Genomic DNA, 22287 nt, shown 5'->3' with positions numbered 1-22287 from the left:
AGGCTGCAGGGCCTATCCTGCCAGACCTAATTAGTGTAATGTCTTCCTCATGAGGTTACTCATTTGGTCACTAGAGCTGCTCTGCATTTTAAGGATCTGGCTGTAGATGTATTATTCCCTTTGAAGAGTCTGCAAATGTTTAAGTATTCATTCATCTCAGGCATGAAAAGCTCCATAAGATATTTTATAGAATACAGGATGGTGTGTTGTATTAGTTTTCTTTTAAATCTGTAGCCTTGTAGAATGAAAGTGAAGTAGCGTGTGTCTGAAAGAATTTTGTAAATTGTAAAATGCTATATGGATGTAAGTTGGCCTCTCCTAAACTAGATTACTTTCTGATGCCTTAGCAACACATTCTATAATTTTCCATGAAAGACCACTTTTTCAGGCTGTTCTTCATGTATATCAGAATCCTACCTGTCAGGTTTTTATCCATGTAGCATTCCCTGGTACCCCTGGACATAGTTGATTTCTCATCCTCTCCATGCCCCTAGTTTGTAGATTTTCCTATCACAACAGCAGTAATTTGTTTTACATTTTTGTTATACGTGAACACAACCTAGTTTCTCAAAGTCTCAATCTTTGGTTGTATTTGTGCTTTTGCACAGTGGTGTCCAACAGGCATTCAATAAAATGACTGTTTAATTCAGTGAAATAAATGAATCATGGATTCTTAATAATGTATTTTGTTGGGTTGTGATTTTTAGGTTAAAACTGCAACAACAAATTGTGACTATTGAAAATGCAGAGAAGGAAAAAAATGAAAATTCTGACCTAAAACAGGTATGATTTTAGCAAATATTTTCCTTTTATTTTTTCAAGTGCTTCTTTAAATTTGTGTTTTGCAAATTTAAAAAAAGATTTGCAATCAGTATTTTTAGAATCTAACCACAATTGGTAACATATTGTTGGAGGTAATATGTAAAGATAAAATGTTTAAACCTCTATACTTTAATAAGCTTCTTTTGCTAACTGCTATTATTCTTAAGAGAGATATATATATTTTTTTACTTATGCTGTGGCCCATGATAATTTTTTAAATTACAGTTATAAGGGCAGTATTTTAATATTCTGAATTTTAAAAACTCAATAGAAATATCATCCAGGTTTTAAGTTACTTGTGTGATTGACTTGTAATTTTATATCATGAGGTATTTTTGCTATAGCCCTATGAAATCCAAGATTTGTATTTGTGGAAGGAAATTTGTATTTATAATTAAAGTTATTTGGGTTCAGGAAAGATTTGTATAAAGTTGGGTAAAACATGGAGGAGTGATATTTTCTGAATTCTATTTTGTTTTTTGTTGTTTTTTTCCCCTATAAATTATGAAGTAGGAATCCATTTTTAGAATTCATGCTCATATGCTAGTTGGTACTGCTTTTCATGTGCAGTTATGGTTTCTAAGTCTTAACTAGATGGACATAATGTTTGATACCCAGAGAGAAGTTATTTAGTATCATTGGCATTTGGGCTTTCTGTCATGCTATGCATATGGAGAGGTATTAAGCTCTTTGAAGTTTGCTTATTCAAGCAGCTGTAATACAGATATAATATTTGCCACTCCAGTTAAAAATAGTGAATAGTTCTGCATGGAGAAATTCATTCTAAAAGAGAAATCTGAGACATACCATTTAGTTTTATTCTGCTAAAAATTGCTCTGTGGACATTCAGAGTCATATATGAATTGGTTTTGTTACCATTAGGAAGTAATGGGATTATTACCCATTTATTTACTTTATTATATAAGAATCTTGTTTCTTTTTACCCTTGAATCTCATAATAGGTTCTTTTGATCCCTATCTCTTGACTGTCTTTACTCTGAAATGTCTCTCAGAAAATGGCTAAGAGAGATAAAAGGAAGTGAAAGGAAAATAAGAACTTTTATTGTTTATTAATTGGTAAAATCATTTGTGGGGGAGGTATATATAACTGTCCCAAATAAAGATTATTTAGATATAATTTAGAAGAGTGTGAATCTTTCTAGCCTGTTAATCTTTAATTAGACTTCTTTTGAGAAAAAGTACTCCCAGATAAAGGTAAATTGAGATGGAAAAAAAGCTTTGAGTGACAGTATGCAGTTTGGTAAATGGCTGTAGAGGCCAAGGAATCTGTAGCGTTTATTAGATTTCCCAGAGCATCTTTCTTCTGCCCAGCACTGGACATATGAATGGAAACCTTTTAAAAACAATGTGAGAGTGATCCTTCTCATATTTACACTGAACAATTTTGATTGCTTGGAGAGTAGACTTCTGGAAGGTTGCTGATCTCAGGGTATGTGGGAAGAGGAGGATGGATTTTTTTTTAGCTGCTTTCCCAGCTGACTTGCTTTTAATATCAGTTTTTTTCCGTAGGACGTGAGGGGAAGGCTAGAGTGGTAGGAGACTCACTCTAATCACTGGATTCCCTTTCCTCATCTCACTGCTAATCCCCCTGATAATCTTTCTGTCCATTCCCAACACCTCTCCTGGCCTTCATATTTTGGGAAGAAGAGGGAGGGGACTCAGTGACTGAAGAATATACTTCTTGATAGTCTCTGACTATGATAAGAAATGCTCCTAGGTGCTGCTGTTTGTTATTTCCTTCAGGGGGCATCTTTCAAGGGCACACCAGCTTGAGGGAGTATTTGCAAAGGGAGATGCTTAGTATCTTCTGCTTCTCTCATACCTTACTGCATTTATTTAGTGGCCTTTATCTTCTTTCTTCTCTTTTAAGCAAATCAGTAGTTTGCAGATCCAAGTGACCTCACTTGCACAGTCAGAGAATGACTTGCTGAATTCAAACCAAATGCTGAAGGAAATGGTGGAGAGATTAAAACAAGAATGCCGAAATTTTAGAAGCCAAGCTGAAAAAGCGCAACTAGAAGCTGAAAAGTAGAGTTTGCTCTTTATGTACAAACTATTTTTTCTTTTTTCTATATAACATATAGTTATGTTAGTAATGATTCCAATGTTGATTATATTTTAGAAACTAGTTACAAATACACTTTAATAGTATACAGTGGTATACTGAGGTAATAATGTACTTTATGTTTCTATAGAATGACCTATACTGACTCAAATTCTTTTAAAAAAGGTAAAATTAAGACATATTAAAATTCTGACAGCATAGTATTCTGAAAAACCTTAAAGAAAACTTTTTTTATTCATTGATTAAATGAAAACATTTCTTCAAAAATCTATTCTTCTGAATGCCAGAGAACAGAATGGTTTTGTTTTGTTTTGTTTTGTTTTTGATGTGCAAAACTTAATTCCTTCTAGAACTAGTCTCTTGGATTTTCTTTGAAAAGCTAATTTATTTGTTTATTTTTTTTTGGTCTTAAAATTTGTTACTAGTAGATAGTATGGAGTAAAACTGGTAGGGATAAAATTATTGTGGTGATGTTCAAGATCTTATACCTTCTGGAAACATTTGTTTAGATGTGGTAGAATACTGTACTATTTTGTATTTGCTTTGTCTTTATGTTTGCCTTATAAGTAAGTTTTTATTTTAATCTACAAAACATAATTCTTCTCAAATTTCTTCTTCTGAAGGCCACCATGCCACATAAAACTGTGTTTCTTCAGTTTTTCTATTATTACATATTCTAAGGTTTGTCCATGGTTTTATATATGGGGTTGAATTTCAAGAAAAGGAAGGAAGCAAGATAAATATCCATAGCATGTTGTGACATTTCAGATGATCCAACTTATTTTTCTTTTATTTTGTAAAAACCAAAAACATGTGCTTGGATTTCTCAAGTGTTTGATTGAAACGAGCTTAATAATTCTATGACAGTGTAGCTAGCAAATTTAAGTAATCAATCATTGGTTTCTAAATAATATTCATAGAATTGTATATAAGAAAATAGCTGTACTAAGGGTCAATGGAATGTGATTTTAGTTCCAGCTAAGATACTTAAAATCTTGTATGACCTTAGGCAAGTAATCTACCTTCTCAGGGTTTGTTATTTTCATTTGTACTGCCTATAGTAGGAATACTAAAAAAATCATATAAAGTATGCAGAATAGCTTTAAAAATATAAGTTGTTATGATGTTATTTTATCATTTATATGCATTTTACTCTAGTCAGAAGACATACTGCATTAAGATTTGATACCAGGCTTGATTTTCTTAAACCAAATTTATGAGGACAGATATTTGTAGTTTGATGGTTATTATACTTCACACCTGTTATCAAGTGTTTGTCTTGCCATTAACTAGATGTGAGCCGTTAAGTTAGCTAACTGCTCTAATCCTCGGTTTCCTCATTTGTAAAATGGACAGAGGTATAAAGGTGACAGAAACACCTAACTTGGGATTTTTGTAAAGAACAGATGATACAATACACATAGTGTTCTAAGTCCAGTGCCTTATTCACAGGAAGTGCTCAGTAATGGTGGGATTTGCAAACAAGTGGCCACACAGGCCCTCCTGCAGTTGGATAATTAAAAATGTGGTCAGGCAAGTAGTGAGTTTGCTTATACTTGTGATATTTAATCCTATTTAATCCTAAGAACTTATTTAGCTTCCATGTTTTACATACATTCTTCTGATAGGACATTGGAAGAGAAACAGATACAGTGGTTGGAAGAAAAGCACAAGCTTCATGAGCGTATCACAGAGAGAGAAGAAAAGTGTAATCAAGCTAAGGAGAAACTTCAGCGAGCTGCAATTGCCCAGAAAAAGGCAAGTGGTTCTTATTAAAGTGATTTCTGGCCGGGCACGGTGGTTCACACCTGTAAGCCCAACACTTTGGGAGGCAGAGGCGGACGGATCACGAGGTCAGGAGATTGAGACCATCCTGGCTAACGTGGTGAAACCCTATCTCTCTAAAAAAATACAAAAAAATTAGCCAGATGTAGTGGCGAGCACCTGTAGCCCCAGCTACTCTGGAGGCTGAGGCAGGACAATGGCATGAACCTGGGAGGCGTAGCTTACAGTGAGTCAAAATTGTGCCACTGCACTCCAACCTGGGTGACAGAGCAAGACCCTGTCTCAAAAAAATAAAAAGTGATTTCTGTGGAGTAAAATATAATTAAATCCCTTTTTTCTTTTTTTTTTTTTTTTTTTTTTTGAAGAGTCTGACTCCATGGCCCAGGCTGGATTGCAGTGGTGCGATCTTGCCTCACTGCAACCTCCATCCCCTGGATTCAAGCGATTCTCATACCTCAGCCTTCGCATAGCTGGGATTATAGGCACGTGCCACCATGCCCAGCTAATTTTTGTATTTTTAGTAGAGATAGGGTTTCCCATGTTTGCCAGGCTGGTCTCAAACTCCTGACCTCTAGTGGTCCTCCCACCTCAGCCTCCCAAAGTGCTGGGATTATAGGCATGAGCCACCACATCCATCCTAATAAACTCTTATAGGAGAATAAATATATAGTTGAATCTGAGATTTTAGTGATATGTTTAATTTAATATATAAGCATGACATTTTGCTGTCAACCTTGCAGAAATACATTGGGAAAATCCAGACTGCCCAGCAGGTTTGTTTCTAAATTTTGTGTGTAAGTCAATTGTTTTGAGTTGACATGCATTTTTCCACACAGAAGGTGTTTTTCAGAGTGATAGTTTCCAGGCCAACCCATGGAAGTCATATTGTACACATTCTCCAGTTAAGTTATAGTGTGATTAAGATTGTTTCATTTATGCCTAATATCTATTTTATTACTTTTGTGGTTAAAAGGCTTTTTTGTTTCCAATTCAGAAATACAAGAGCAAGTATTTCTTTGCTCCAGCAGGAGGAACTGGGACTCCCTTGGCTTCTGAAACCGCCACAGTAGTTCCCACAGCATTGATCCTTTTTAAGTTTTACCTTTGCAGGCATACTTTTCTCCAGAACCTAACTTTGTTTTCTTGGAAACAGTCCAGGCCATCATGGAAATAATGCATCTAGATGGATCTTCTAAGTCAGTGGCTTACAACTTTTTTCTATTTCAGCAAACCCAAGGAATGTAACAGGTCCCATTAGTAACCATGACTCATGGCAGTGATTAAGGGAGGAGAAGGACATGGTAATCTTTTCAACAGGATTAGAAGAAGAGGAGGGACATGATAAAGTGTGTGTGTGTGCGTGTGTGTGTGTTATATGTAAAGTCCCAGAAATGATTTGAGTTGTCTCCATTTGATAAATTCCCTTAATAGTAGCATTTGTTGTGGAGAGAAGATCTGAGATGAGAGGAAAATACTTCTAGATGCAGTAACCATTATCTTAATATCTGTTTGTTTATTGGAAAGGTTAACTGTTCATATTTAGGTAAGAGAAAATAACTCTAGATCCTTCACTTATTCTGAATTTGAAAAATCACACATCAGTTCCTAGATCCCTTTTTATGTAATTGGATATCACTGCCAAATGTTGCTGACAGTTGGAGTGACAACATAAGAAGTCATTACTTCTCTACTTTCTTGGTCTCTGAATATTACTTTTATCTTCTCATACTAGAAGTAGTAGTATTAGAAAAACAGCATTTATTATATAGGGATCCCAGTGTTTTATACCCAAATATGCACACTTGTTTGCTTTTCTGTATATGTCACTTTTTTTACTTTCTGTCGATGTAGGTACTGAAAAGTGTATGGATATTAATGGGATTTCAGAGGATTGTTTTATGACCTATGATCTCAGAAATCCTGCTGATTTTTGTTTGCACTGTGTTTGAAGCCTAGAAACATCTGAAGCCATGTTACAGCAAGAAATTGTAAGAGCTAAATTTTGAGACTTTAGGGATAAGTATCTTACAGATCAAATTCTAATTATTGAGGTTAGTTTGGGTTGAATTCTTTTGAAGCAAAAGTGACACCCAGTGGTGAGATTATCAACTAATCATAAGTATACCAGAAGGAGGGGAGGAGGTGATATTTTTAAAAATCTACAAAATATAGCCAGACCCCATCTCTACAAAAAATGAAAAAACTGTGCATGGTGGCACGTGTCTATAGTCCCAGCTATTTGGAAGGCTGAGGTGGGAGGATCACATGAGCCCAGGAGTTCAAGATTGCAAAGAGCTGTGATGGCACCAGCCCTCCAGCCTGGATGACACAGCAAGACCCTATCTCAGAAAAAAAAAAAAAAAATTAAACTCAAAAACACTACAAAGTAACATTTCATTAGTATTGCAACAGGATGAATTTTTTTTTCTACTGAAATGTCTGCCAGATGATGAGTGTGAAGATAGTAAATAGTCATTTTACTTTTTAAAATGTGATCTGTGGATTGCGATTTAAGTCGTAGTGAAATTGTTAAGGTCAATTCAGTGAATGATTATGACCTAGAGTTGTCATACTACGTGGGGCACTGCCCTAGGAGCTTACAAGTTTACATCAATTAAAATAGAAAAACATCATGTGTAACTTAGAAATACAATTAAAAAGTATATAACTGTATATAATTTTAGGACTGGAAGGGATCTTAGCATTCAGATAGCTTTTACAAGTTAGCAAACTAAGAGAGGAGGTACCCAAGATTACTTAACAAGTAAGAATCAAAAGTTAACTAAAATCTACATGTTTCTGTTCTCAGTCTGGTGCTCTTTCCATTGCTCTGTTAGGCTTTAATTTCCTACTTTCTTTGATTCCAAATACTTTACAGTTTTTCGCTTAATATAGCTATGGTCCATATGAGTTGTTTCTTATGTCAGAATAATCACTGTAAATTAATTTAACTCATATCCTTTTCCCATTCAAGTTAAAGATAATGCTTCTATTTGACAATTTTAGCTATCAGATTACATAAATATAATTCATAAGAGTGCAACAGACTTTTTAGGTTCTTTAATGCCAAAAGTCGTAACATTTTTTGCCGTAAGACTTAACAAAAGTCACAAATTATGATACCCAGGGCAGAAATAATCCTTTAGAGTTGCTTTCCTGTGAAAAGTTCTTTTTTCCCTCAGGCTGGATAAGATGGCTCACTGCCATCTGTGTTTACTCAGAGCTCCAAGCTCCTAAGCACAGAGATTGTCATTTCTGCTGTTTTTAAGTAGTCTTTGGTGTAAATGATGTTTTGTTGTGTTGATTTGTTTGGAAAAGTTTGACCAGGATCTTGAGTTGGGGTGCCCTTCTATGATTGATACATACAGAGAGAATGTATTTCCCCTATCCCCATTGAAGAGAGATCTCTTGAAGCGAGCACAGTGAGTTGGGTTTTTCTTTTTTCTTGAGGAACCTGGAATGACGACTTGTTATTTTTATTCTAAGGTATATGTCTCTGAAATGCTTCTTGGTCAGATACTATTATGGATGTTTTCAAAGAAGAGATGAATCATAGTCTTGAAGTTGCAAAATATCTGATTGAATATGTTGTGTGGCCTAGATTATGCTATACATTGGGGGGAAATAGAAGCCGTGATTATTCCTTGGTTTTGATAACTATATAATCTTGTTGGAGAAATAAGATAACATGCAAGAAACACTTAAATAATCCCACTAGTCACTCCTGGGTGATTTATGTGGACTCTAAAATTTGGGAACCACTGTGCTAGATCGAAAAAAATCTGAAGACAAGGAGACCAGTTAGGAAGATGCTATAGTAAACTTAAAGTGAGGTAAGAAGTCTAAAATTGGGACTTGGAATATAGGAATGAAGGTGAAAGGTGACTGCCAGAGGTATTCCAAAGGAAAAAATAATTGCAGAATATATTGGTAAATAAGAAAGAAAACTATGAAGTATTTTAGCTGTGAGAAGACATAAGTGGAGTTACTATAATGGATTGAAGAACGTCAGTTGAGTAGAAAGATATGAAACATATGTCAGATAGGAAATGATGGCAGTGCGTCCATGTAGACATGATGTAGAGTCTTAAGTAAAGATATTATATAGGTAACTAGAAATAATAGAATGTGAATTTCAGAGATGAATAATTCAAATTAGAGAAATAGAAACTCAAGATTTTTTAGATCGCCGAAGAATACTAAATTTACTTAGAACGAGGAGCTAGGTGTGGTGGTGAACAGAGGTAGAAGCTATATTGTGATGTTATGGGAACCAAAGGTAAAGAAAGGTATCAAAGATAAATGGTCATTAACATAATCATTGATAAAAAGTTAATTGGATTTGACTAGAAGGTGGTAAAAGGGGAATCCCAGCCTTAATTCTTACACCTATATTCTTTTAATTGTTCTATTAGTCCTTTGTGTCATAATGTTTATAACACTAAGGCATCCATTTGACTATCCTGTAATTGTATTGGACCACTCAAGTAAAAATTAGAATCATTCCTTTCCACTAATTTTCCCTCTGGACTTTCCATTTCTTTCAGTAGAAGTTATTCTTGCAGTCACTTAGGCTTCAAACCTGTGATTCATCCTGAGGTCTGCCTTATCTCCAAATTTAGTCAGGCACTATATTAGTTTCCTAGGGCTGCTGTGACAAATTACCACAAACCTTGTGGCTTAAAACAACAGAAGCTTATTCTCTCACAGTTCTGGAGCCTAGAAATCTACAGTCAGAGTGCCAGCAGAAGCATTCTTCTTCAAAAGGCTCTGGAGGAGGATCTTTTTTCATGCCCCTTGTCTAGCTTCTGGTAGTTGCTGGTAATCCTTGGGGTTCCTTGGGTTTTAGATGGACACATCTCTCCAGTCTCTGCCTTGTCTTTACATGATGGTCTCCCTGTGTACCTATAGCTCTGTGTCCAGATTTCACTCCTCTTATGTAAGTACACCAGCCATAGTGGATTTAGGGCCCACTGTAATCCAATCTAACTTCATCTTAACTTGATTACATTTGTAGACCCTATTTCCAAATAAGATTACTCTAGGGTCTTTTCCAATACCAGCGATCATTTCTCTGTTCTCTGGATACCAACCAGGTGTCCAGAAATTCAATTCTGAAACTATCTACGTGGAGTTAGAGTCAGATCCCACAAGTTAAAGGGCTCAGTCCCACAAGACTGCCCCAACTGCAGACACCAGCTGCAAGTCTGAGTCACCTATATTCTGACTGACTAACTTAGGGATTCCCACGACCCCCTCCTTCAGTTTAATAGTTTGCTAGAATGGCTCACAAAATTCAGGAAAACACTATATTTACCAGTTTATTGTAAAGGATAAAAGTCAGGAATAGCCAAATAGGAGAAATGCATTGGGCAAGGTGTTAGGGGTCGGGGTGTAGAGCCTCCATGCCCTCTCTGTGTGAGCCACCCTCCCAGCAAGTCAATGTGGTCACCAGCCTGGAAGCTCTCAAAATCTCATTGTTGAAGAGTTTTTGTAGAGCACAATCTCCAGCCCCCACCCCTTCATATGGGTCAGGGGAGTGAACCTGAAAGCATTCACCATCTAATCACTTGGTCTTTCTGGTGACCAGCCCCCATCCTTAGGCTGTCTAGGGGCCTCAACTTTAAGTTACCTCATTAACATCAACTCAGGTATGATTGAAAGGGACTTGTTATGAATTATACAAAAACACTCCTATCACTTACAGATTCCACAGTTCTTAGCAGCTCTGTACCAGGAATTGGGGACAAAGACCAAATATATTTCTTATTATACCACAGTCACATTCTAAGGTTCTGGGTGCCCATGAATTTTTGGGAGACACTATTCAACCTAAAATGAGAACTCATAAAGCCTATGAATTCTTCCTTTATGATGCCTCTCAAATTTTCCCCCACCCCATTTATTTTCATTCCTGTTACTAACAGCCTTGGTCAGACTGTCTTCCCTACAAGGTTTATCTGTATTCATTTATCCAATTTACTCAATAGATCTGTTAAGCATCTATTATGTATCAGGTACTTACTCATTCACTGGAATACAGAAGTAAACAAAGACCCTGCACCGAGGCATTTACATTGTAGTTGGTTAGGAGACATAGAATAAAGAAAGAAATACTATCAGGTGGAGGTGAGTACTAAGAGGAAAATTGACAGGAGTAGGCGGGGCGTGGTGGCTCACACCTGTAATCCCAGCACTTTGGGAGGCCAAGGTGGATGGATCACCTGAGGTCAGAAGTTTGAGACCAGCCTGGCCAACATGGGGAAACCCCATCTCTACTAAAACTACAAAAATTAGCCAGGCATGGTGGCAGGCGCCTGTAATCCCAGTTACTCAGGGGGCTAAGGCAGGGAGAATTGCTTGAACTCTGGAGGCAGAGGTTGCAGTGAGCTGAGATGGTGGCAGTGCATTCTAGCCTGGGCAATCGAGGAAGACTCCATGTCAAAAAAAAAAAAAGGAAAATTGACAGGAGTAGGGGGTGCTGTTTTATGTAGGTGGTCAGGCAAGGCTTCTCTGGTAAGGTAACATATGAGCAGAGACTGAAGGAAAGGAGGGAGGATGCCACATTGTTATATGTAAGGTAAGGGTGTTCCAGACAGAGGGAATAGCAAGTACAAGAGAGGCAGGAATCTGCTTGGTATGTTGAAGGAACACAGGAGGCCCAGGAAGCTAGAATAGAGAGAGGTATAGTAGGAGGCCAAATTATGCCATGACTTCAGCTTTTATTCTCAGTTAAGGTAGGAACACACTGGAGGTTTTTGAATTGAGAAATGATATCTGAATTACATTTTTGACGAATCTCCGGCTGTTGTGTAGAGGGGCAGAAGAGGAGTCAGGGAAACCACGTTTTCGTAGTCCAGGTTACAGATCAGCACTAAAAAGGATGAGTTTAGAGCTAAAAAAACACAATAACAATACTTAACTCAATGGATAGATTTAATAGCAGACAATGTCACCATCATCAAGAGACGAGCAGAAATCAGTGACAGAGACAGAAGATGTACAGTGAGGAAAATAGAAATGCCAAGAGTTGGTTTTAAAAAGATGAAATTGATAAAACGTTGGAAAGACTGATTGTCCTCAGACTCCCCACAAAATAGATGAGATGAGATTTAGAGCCACAAATGAACAATATAGTGAATGAAAAAAGTGATATCTACCTATAGATATTAACTATCTGCATATAGATACTAAAACAAAAGGAATGGTATAAAAACTGTTATGCTAATTAATCATGCAATTTAGAATAAATGAATACATTTCTTTAAGAACATCTTAAAGCTAATACAAGAAGAATTAGGTCATTTGGATAGTCCTGTATCTATTAAAGAAATGAAATCTTCAGTTAAAAACCTTCCACAAAGAAATGCCTCATTTGGCTTCACTGGTAAATTATTCCAAATACTTAAGGAAGAATTAATAATAATCTTAACACAAACTCTTCCAGATAATAGAAAAGGAGGAAACACATCTCCACTTACAAGGTTAGAACCTGATACAATCAATATAAGAAAAGAAAAATTGCATTATAAACATAGATATAAAAATCTTAAATATTAGCAAACTGAATTTAGTGATACAGAAAAATGATAATATATCATGAGCATTTAGGTTTTATTCTAGGAATATAGGTGGCTTAACGTGCAAAATTGTTCAGTGTAATTCAACACCCTAACAGAACAAAGAAGGAAAACTATTGTGATCCTCTTAAGAGACACAGAAACATAATTTGGCAACATTCAGCACCCATTCATGATAAAAACTTTTGCCAAACTAGGAACAGAAGGGAATTTTCAATCTTATAAGTGGTATCTACAAAAATTCTGCAGCTAACATCATACTTACTGATTAAAAATATTGACTGCTTCCCCTTACTTACCCAAGGTCAGGAACAGATGTCTACTATCACCATTTTGTTTAATATTTTATCGGAGGTTCTAGCTGGTATAATAAGGCAAGAAACAAGATGGCCAACTAGAAGCAGCTAGTGTGTGACATTTTCATGGAGAGAAATAGAAGGAGTAAGTAAATACAGCACCTTCAACTGAAGCATCCAGGTACACGCATTGGGATTCATCAAGAAAACAACTTGACCTAGAAAGAATGGAGAAAAGCAAGCAGGACAATCACTCACTTGGGAGTGACACAGAGCCGGGGAGCCTCCTCTTCCCAGGGAAGTGGTGAGTGAGTGAGTGACCCCAGTGACCCACACTTCTCCTTGGATCTTTGCAACCCATGGATCAAGAAATCCCCTTGTGAGCCCACTCCACCAGGGTCTGTAGGCTGATACACAGAATTACGTGGAGTCTCAGCAATGCAGCCGCTCAGATACACATAGAGCCCTGGGAGCTTTAGATACCCAGGTTTCCCATCAAAATCAACTGCAACTCCAGCCAAGCGGGATGTTAGACCCCTGTACATACCCCTAGGAAAGAGGCTGAATCCAAGGGATACAGCAGTGATAGTCTGCAGGCTCCACTACCATGGCACCTTGCAGGATAAGACCCACTGGCTTGGAACTCTAGCCAGCCACTGGTAGCAGTGTTACACCTCTCTGAGAAGGACCTCCTAGAGGGAGGGATGGGCTGCCATCTTTGCTGTTTTGTAGCCTTAGCTATTGTTGCCTTCAGTGCAGCCACCCGATGGAAAAGCGCCCAGACTGCTTTTTTATGCAGGTCCTGGACCCTGCTTCTCAATGAGTGGGGGACCTCCCGACCAGGGTCACTAGTCACTCTTGTTGTTTTCCACCTGGCAGTGGTTCCAAGCCTCCCTGGGACAGAGTTCCCAGGGGGAGGGATCGGCTGTCATCTTTGATGTTTCACATTCTTAGCTGTTGTTGCCTTTGGGCTCTAGGGAGTCTGAGATGGTTAGGGACTGGAGTGGTCCCCTGGTGCACAGCTCTAAGGAGAAGTGGCCAGGCTGCTTTCTCATATGGCTCCTGGATCTCATTTCTCCTCACTGGGTGGAATCTCCCGACAGGTCTACAACCATACCTCCACTAGTGTTTTCTGGCCAGCAGCAATTTCAAACCTCCCTGGAATGGATCTCCCAGAGAGAGGGATGGGCTGCCAGCTTTGCTGTTTTGCAGCTTTAGCTCTTTGCCTTTGGGATCTGGAGAGTCCAAAGCAACTCTCGAGGAGACCCCGATCACAGCACAACTGCTCTGTGAAAAAGTGGCCAGACTGCTTTTTCACATGAGTCCCTAATCCCATTCCTCCTCAGTGGACAGGGCCTTTTGACCAGGGTTTCCAGCCATGTGCACCAGTGTTTTTTGACTGGCAGCAGTTTCAAACCTCCCTGGAACAGAGCACCCAAAGAGAGGGGTGGGCCACCACTTCTGCTGTTTAGCAACCTTAGCTGTTGTCTTCAGGCTTTAGAGAGTCTGAGGTGACTAGGGGCTGGAGTGGACCCCTAGCAAAGCATGGCTGCCCTATGGAAAAAGCCAGATGGCTTTTTTATGTGGGTCCCTGATTCTGTTACTCCTCACTAGGTGGGATCTCCCAACCAAAGTCTCCAGCCACCTCCTGTTAGCGTGTTCTGCCAGCAACAGGTCTGTGCCTCCCTGGGACAGAGCTCCCAGAGAGAAGGGCAGTCCTCCATCTTTGCTGTTTCACAGACTTCCTTGTTGATATCTTCAGGTACTGGAAAATTCAAGATGAAAAGGGATTGGAGTGGACCCGCAGCATACTATATGTAGCAGCCCTATGGAAAAGTGGCCAGACTGTTATGTGGGCCCCTGATTCTGTATCTCATCACTGAGCAGGTCCTTCCAACATGGATCTCCAGCCATCCCCACCAGGGCCATCAAGCCAGTAGCAGCTCTGTTACTATCTGGGACAGAGCTCCTAGTGGGAGGGATGGGTTGCCATCTTTGCTGTCTTGTAACCCTCACCCTTACTGTCTCCAGGCTCTGGAGAGTCTGCAGGGACCATGGGCTGGTACGGATGCCCAACACAAAACACCCACCTCAGAAAAGTTGCCAGACTGTTCTCCATGCAAGTCCCAGTCCTCACTTGTCCTCCTTGGGCAGGGTCATCCAACCTGGAACTCTAGCATAACTACCCTGACCTTGGCTGACCACTTCAATCAGAGGCAGCCCAGCAGTTAAAGGAACGCCCCCAAGCAGAGATGGAACCATCAAACAGAAGAAATCAACTGAAGAACTCTAGCAACTCAGATGGTCAGAGTGTCAACTCACATGGCCACTAGTTCTCCAACAAGGGTTCTTAACCAGGCTGAGTTGGCTGAAGTGACACAAATAGAATTCGGAATATGGATAGGCATGAAGATCATCAAGATTCAGGAGAATGGCAAAACCCAATCCAAGGAAACTAAGAATCACAATAAAATGATACAGGCACTGACATATGAAATAGCCAGTATAAAAAAGAACCTAACTGATCTGATAGAGCTGAAAAACACACTATAAGAATGTCACAATGCAATCACAAGTATTAACAGCAGGAGAGAGCAAGCTGAATAATCTCAGAACTTGAATACTGGCTCTTTGGAATAAGACAGACAAAAATAAAAAAGAATAGAAAAGAATGAACAAAACCTCCAAGAAATATGAGATTATGTAAAGAGGCCAAATCTACAAATCATTGGCATCCCTGAAAGGGTTGGGGAGAAAGCAAACAACTTAGAAAACACATTTCAGGATATTGTCCAAGAAAACTTCCAACAGGAACTATAGAGAACAAGATTCTACACAGGAAGATAATCCCTAAGACACATAATCATCAGATTTTCCAAGATCAAAATGAAAGAATATTAAAGGTGCTTGGAGAGAAAGGGCAGGTCACCTACAAAGGAAACCCCATCAGGCTAACAGCTGACCTCTCAGCAGGAACCCTTCAAGCCAGAAGAGACTGGGGACCTGTAATCAACATTCTTAAGAAAATCTTCAACAAAGAATTTCATATCCAGCCAAACCTTCCTCAACAAAGGAGAAATAAGATCCTTTTTAGATAAGCAAATGCTGAGAGAGTTTTAGATAAGCAAATGCTTGTAAAAGGGAGACCCATCTTACAAGAGATCTTGACAGGAACACTAAATATGGAAAGATGGTTACCATGATTCTGCTGAGAGAGAGCATAAAAAAAAAAAGATAGTTACCAGCCAATACAAAAACACACTTAAATACACAGATTAGCCACACTATAAAGCAACCACACAAACAAGCCAGCCTAATAACCTGCTAACAACACAATGACAGGATCAAATCCACACATATTAATACTGACCTTGAATATAAATGGGCCAAGTGCCCCCATTTAAAAGGCACAGAATGGTAAGCTGGATGAAAAAGCAAGACCCAATGATATGCTGTCTTCAAGAAACCTGTCTCATATGTGATGACACCCATAGGCTCAAAATGGGTGGAGGAACGTCTGCCAAGCAAATGGAAATCAGAAAAATGCGGGGGTTGCAATCCTAATTTCAGACAAAACAGATTTTAAACCAACAAAAATCAAAAAAGACAAGGGATTACATGGTGGTAAAGGGTTCAATTCAATAAGAAAACCTAACTATCCTAAATATATATGCACCCAACATAGGAGCACCCAGATTTATAAAGCAAGTTCTTAGAGACCTACAAAGAGACTTACACTCCCACAAAATAATAGTGGGAGACTTTCACATTCCACTGACAGTATTAAATCATCAAAGAAGAAAATTAGCAAAGATATTCAGGACCTGAACTTAACATTGGACCAAATGGATCTGATAGACCTCTACAGAACTCTTTATCCAGAAACAACAGAATATACATTTTTCTCATTGCTGCATGGCACATACTCTGAAATTGACCACACAATCAGACATAAAACAATCCTCAGCAACTGCAAAATAACTGAAATACCAAACACACAGCACAATAAAAGTTGAAATCAAGACTAAAAATATAGTTGCTCAAAACCATGCAATTACATGGAAGTTAACCTGCTCCTGAATGACTTTTGAGTAAATAATGAAATTAAGGCAGATATCAAGAAGTTATTTGAAACTAAGAGAACAAAGATACAACATACCAGAATCTCTGGGACACAGCTAAGGTAATGTTATGAAGGAAATATATAGCACCAAATGCCCACATCAAAGAGTTAAAAAGATCTCAAATTAACAACCTAGCAGCACAACTAAAAGAATTAGAGGACCAAGAGAAAACCAACCCAAAGCTAGCATTAGAGCTGGACAGAAGGAGATCAAAACATGAACAGCCATTCAAAAGATTAACTAATACAGGAGTTGCATTTTTGGGAAAATTTGTAGGCCATTAGATAGACTAATGAAGAAGAACGAGAAGAGCCAAATAAACACAATTTGAAATGACAGAGAGGATGTTACCACTGACCCCACAGAAATACAACCAACCATCACAGACAACTATGAACACCTTTCTGCATACAAACTAACAAAGCTAGAAGAGATAGATAAATTTCTGGACACATACACCTTCCCAAGACAGAACCAGGAAGAAGTTGATACCCTGTACAGACCAATAATGAGTTCTGAAATTGAGGCAGTAGTAAATATCTGCCAACCAAAGAAAGCCTAGGACCAGATGGATTTACAGCCAAATTCTACCAAATGTTGAAAGAAGAGCTGGTACTGTTTCTACATAAACTATTACAAAAAATAGAGGAGCAGGAAATCCTTCCCAAATCATTCTGTGAAGCCAGCATTGTCCTGATAACAAAACCTGGCAGAGACACAACAATGAAAACTTTAGGCCAATATCTTTAATGATCATTGATGCAGAAATCCTCAACAAAATACTTGCAAACTGAATCCAGTAGCACATCAAAAACCTAATCTACCATGATCATGTAGGTTTTATCTCTGGGATTGCAAAGGTTGGTTCAACATGTGCAAATCAATAAATGTGATTCATCACATAAACAGGACTAAAGACAAAAACCACATGTTTATCTCAATAGATGTAGAAAAGGCTTTTGACAAAAATCAACATCCCTTTATATTAAAAACTCAATAAACTAAGTATTGAAGGAATATACTACAAAATGTAAGAACCATCTGTGGCAGACCCACAGCCAACATCATACTGAATGGGCAAATTATGGAAGCATTCTCCTTGAAAACCAGCACAAGACAATGATACCCTCTCTCACCACTCCTATTCAACAGAGTATTAGAAGTCCTGGCCAGAGTAGTTAGGCAAGAGAAAGAAAGAGAGAGAGAAAGAGGAGAGATAAGAGGGAAGAGAGAAAGGAAAAGAAAGGGCATCCAAATAGGAGGAGAGGAAGTAAAACTATTCCTGTTTGCAATCAACATGATTGTATGTTTAGAAAACCCCCAGAGTCTCAATCCGAAAAGCTCCTTCAGCTGATAACTTTAGCAAAGTTTTAAGATACAAATTCAGTGTACAAAAATCACTAGCATTCCTGTACACCAACAACAGCCAAGCTGAGAGCCAATCAGGAACTCAATCCCATTCATGATTGCACAAAAAGAATACAGCTAAACGGGGGTGAACAATCTCTACAATGATAATTACAAAACACTGCTTAGACAAATCAGAGATGATACAAATAAATGGAAAAGCTTTCCATGCTCATGGATAGGAAGAATCAATATCATTAAAATGGTCATACTGCCAAAAGCAACTTATTGATTCAGTGCTATTTCTATCACACTACCAATGGCATTCTTCATGGAACTAGCAAAAATACTTTTAAAATTCATATGCAACCAAAAAAGAGTCCAAATAGCCACAGCAATATCCTATGCCAAACAACAACAACAACAACAAAAATGTGGGAGGCATCATGCTACTTGACTTTATAGTATAGGGCAACAATAACCAAAACAGCATGATATGATACAAAAACAGACACATAGACCAATGGAACAGAATAGAGTAACCAGAATTAAGGCCTCACACCTACAACCATCTGATCTTCAACAAAGCTGACAAGAACAAGCAATGGGAAAAAGGACACCCCATTCATTAAATGGTGCTGGGATAAACAGCCATATGCAGAAGATTGAAACTGGACCTGCTTACACCATATGCAAAAAATCAACTCAAGAAGGATTAAAGACTTAAATGTAAAATCCAAAACTATAAAAACGCTGGAGGACAACCTAGGCAATACCATCAGGACATAGGAACTGGCAAAGATTTCATGGTGAAGATGCCAAAAGCAATCACAACAAAAGCAAAAGTTGATAAATGGGTTTCTAATTAAACGTAAGAGCTTCTGCACAGCAAAAGAAACTGTCAACAGAGTAGACAGACAATGTACAGAATGGGAGAAGACATTTGCTAACTATGCATTTGCATCTGACAAAGGTCTATCCATCATCTATGAAGAACTTAAATTTACAGGATAAAAACAACTCCAATCAAAAGTAGGCAAAGGAAATGAACAGATCATTTTCAAAAGAAGACATACATGTGACCAACAAGCATATGAAATAAAGCTCAATATCACTGATCATTAGAGAAATGCAAATCAAAGCCACAGTGAGATACCATCTCACACCAGTCAGAATGGCTATTAAAAAATTTAAAAATAACAGATTTTGGCAGGGTTGTGGAGAAAAGGGAATACTTATACATTGTTGGTGGGAGTGTAAATTAGTTCAACCATTGTAGAGAGCAGTGTGGTAATTCCTTGAAGAGCTAAAAACAGAACTACCATTGGACCCAGCAATACCATTACTGCGTAAATATTCCCAAAGAAATATAAATCTTTGTGCCATAAAGACACATACATGCATATGTTCATTGCAACACTGTTCACAACAGCAAAGACATGAGAATCAACCTAAATGCCCATCAATGGAAGATTGAATAAAGAAAATGTGGTAAATATACACCATGGAATACTATACAGCCATAAAAAAGAATGAGATAATGTCCTTTGCCAGGTACATGGATGGAGCAAGAGGCCATTATCCTTAGCAAACTAACACAAGAAAGGAAAACGAAATACTGCATGTTTTCATTCTCATAAGTGGGAGCTAAATGATGAGAACACACAGACACAAAAGAGAACAACAAACACTGGGGCCTACTTGAGAGTGGAGCATGGGAGGAAGGAGAGGATCAGAAAAAATAACTTGGGTACTAGGCTTAGTACCTGGGTGATGAAATAATCTATTTACCTCTAAAACAAACCTGCACATGAGTTTACCTATAAAACAAACCTGCACATGTACCTCTGGGCATAAAAAAGTTTTAAGAATAAAGAAATGGATATAAAGAGTAGAAAGGAAGTTAAAATTATTCACAAATGTCACTGTGCATGCATAAAAGTCAAATCTGTCAAACTGTTAATGTGTATTTTTAAAATTTCTAAATACGAAGTCAAGTAACAAATAGTTATTTTTCTTTACACACACCATTAGAAGATATTTAAATGCCATTTACAATAGCATGAAGATACATAAAATACCTAGGAACAAATCTGGTGAAAGATGTTTATGCCTTCTACACTGAAATACAAATACTGCTAAGAAAAATTGAAGAATGCCTAAAGGGAAAACGGTACCATGTTCATGACTTGGAAGATTCAATATTAAGGTGTCAGTTCTTCCCAAATTTATCCATAAGTTGAATGCAGTTCTAATCAAGAGCTCAGCAGGTTTATTTGTAGAAATTAGAAAGTAGATTCTAAAATTTATCTGAAAGTACAAAGGACTAGAATAACCAAAGCAATCTTGAAGAACAATAAAGCTAGAGGACTTAAAACTACCAGGTATCAACACCAAATATAAGCTACAGTAATTCAGTGTGGTATTGGCATAAGGATAAACAGGCAAATGGAACAGTAGCAGAAGTAGGTTTACACTAAAGGCACCACTGCATTTTGATAAAGGATGCTCCTTCAAATAAATAGTAGTGAGTCAATTGATTAAACTCAACCTAACCTCACAACATAGATAAAAATGAACCATACACCTAAGTGTGATAGATTAAAAAAAAAATAAAGCTTCTAGATGAAAACTTGGGAGAAAATTTTAGGATCTTGGGATAGTAAAGGTAAGCAGGATGCAAAAAGTTCTTACTATAAAATACATGATTGATGTAATTGATTTTATTTAAATTAAAAACTTTTTATTAAGGGATACTCTTAATAGAAAGAAAATGACACCACAGGCGGAGAAGGTCAATCTGCAATACTTATGTATCTGACACACGATTCATATCTTGAATATATAAAGAACTACAAATCAGTAGGAATCAGGTTACTCAGAAGTTTTAATGGACAAAAGACTAGGATGGACACTTCACAAAGAAGGGATATCCAGATGACTAACATGCATAAGAAAAGGTGCTCAGTACCTTTAGCTATCAGGAAAATGTAAATTAAAACTACGGTGAGATACTGTATTTCACCAAAACAGGAGGCAAAAACTAAAAGACTGACCATACCAAGTATTGGCAAAAATGTGGAACAGCTAGAACTCACATATTCCTGGTGAAAATGTAACTGGTAGAACTGCTTTAGAAAACTGGCAGTATCTACTAAAGCTAAAACATGTATACACTATGACCCACTTATAGGTGTATACTCAAGAGAATGAGGTACTTACATGTGCCAAAAACATGTTTAGGAATGTTCATAAAATATTTATGATATCCCCAGACTGGAAACAATTTAAATTTTCATCAACAGGAAAATGGATTAAATGTGGTATATTTGTACAGTGGATGACAGCATTACAATGAAAAAAAGGTGCTGTGACAATACAACACCCATGGCTTAGTCATATAAAATGCTGAGAAAAAAGTCCAGATACAAAAGAGCATAAATTTATGATTTCTTTCATATGAATGGGTGGATGGATAGACAGATGGACTCCTTAACTACCTATAAATTCGTAAATAAATACTTGTGGGTGATAAAGGCCAGAAGAGTGGTTATTTTGCCCCAGACAGGAGCATAAGGAAGCCTTCTGGGATGTTGGAGGATGTGGGACAATCAAAACATGAGAAAGAATGCTCGTAGCAGAGTTATTTGTAATAGTCCCAACTGGAAAAAATGCAAATAACCCTCGATGGTATACTGAGTGAATATACTAGACTATGCAATAATCATAAGTGGAATATAATATGTGGGAATTAATGAAGTTTATCTGTAACAAATCTCACAATGTTGAGTGAAATAAAGCCGTTAATAAAAGAGTACATACTATGGTTGTATGTATATGAGGTTCAAAAATGGCAAAAGTAAACTATACTTTTGGAAGTAAATTAGTTGGTTACCTTTTCAGAGGATGACAGGCCTAGTGATTGGAAGGGGGAAAGGAAGGTGCCCTTCTGGCATGGCAGTGCTCTTGACCTACAAGGGAATCATGCCAGCATTTGTTTTGTGGTTTTTCATTGAGCTTTACATTTATATTCTATGCATTTCTCTATAAGATTATGCTTCAGTTAAAAAAGAATTCAAAAACAAATACCTAAAAGGTTTGTAGTGACTAAATGAGTTTTAACATTATAGGTGTTTTTCTATTAAAAAACAAAAGGCCTGTGTATAAAAACTGGAAAAAAAAATACTACTTTTTTCCATATATTCCTTTTGCATTTTACCTGGGCTTTTCCATATTATTTAATCAAA

At 37.6% G+C, this 22287-nt stretch overlaps 1 protein-coding gene across 9 annotated transcripts in view; it reads left to right on the top strand.

Moving 5' to 3' along the window:
- The window catches only part of CEP83 (centrosomal protein 83), a 161373-nt gene that overhangs the window by 116912 nt on the left and 22174 nt on the right, over positions 1-22287 (top strand). For all 9 annotated transcript variants that reach the window (XM_073021000.1, XM_008004259.3, XM_037996706.2 and 6 more), the window contains 3 exons: positions 708-783; positions 2714-2871; positions 4537-4666. In XM_073021000.1, coding sequence (XP_072877101.1) covers positions 708-783; positions 2714-2871; positions 4537-4666 — 364 coding nt within the window. The remainder of the gene's footprint in view (positions 1-707; positions 784-2713; positions 2872-4536; positions 4667-22287) is intronic.

The sequence above is a fragment of the Chlorocebus sabaeus genome, chromosome 11 (genome assembly GCF_047675955.1).
Source record: "Chlorocebus sabaeus isolate Y175 chromosome 11, mChlSab1.0.hap1, whole genome shotgun sequence".
Classification (NCBI taxonomy): domain Eukaryota; kingdom Metazoa; phylum Chordata; class Mammalia; order Primates; family Cercopithecidae; genus Chlorocebus; species Chlorocebus sabaeus.
Note: the sequence above shows the minus strand (reverse complement) of the source record. Positions and strands in the feature narration are given on the sequence as shown.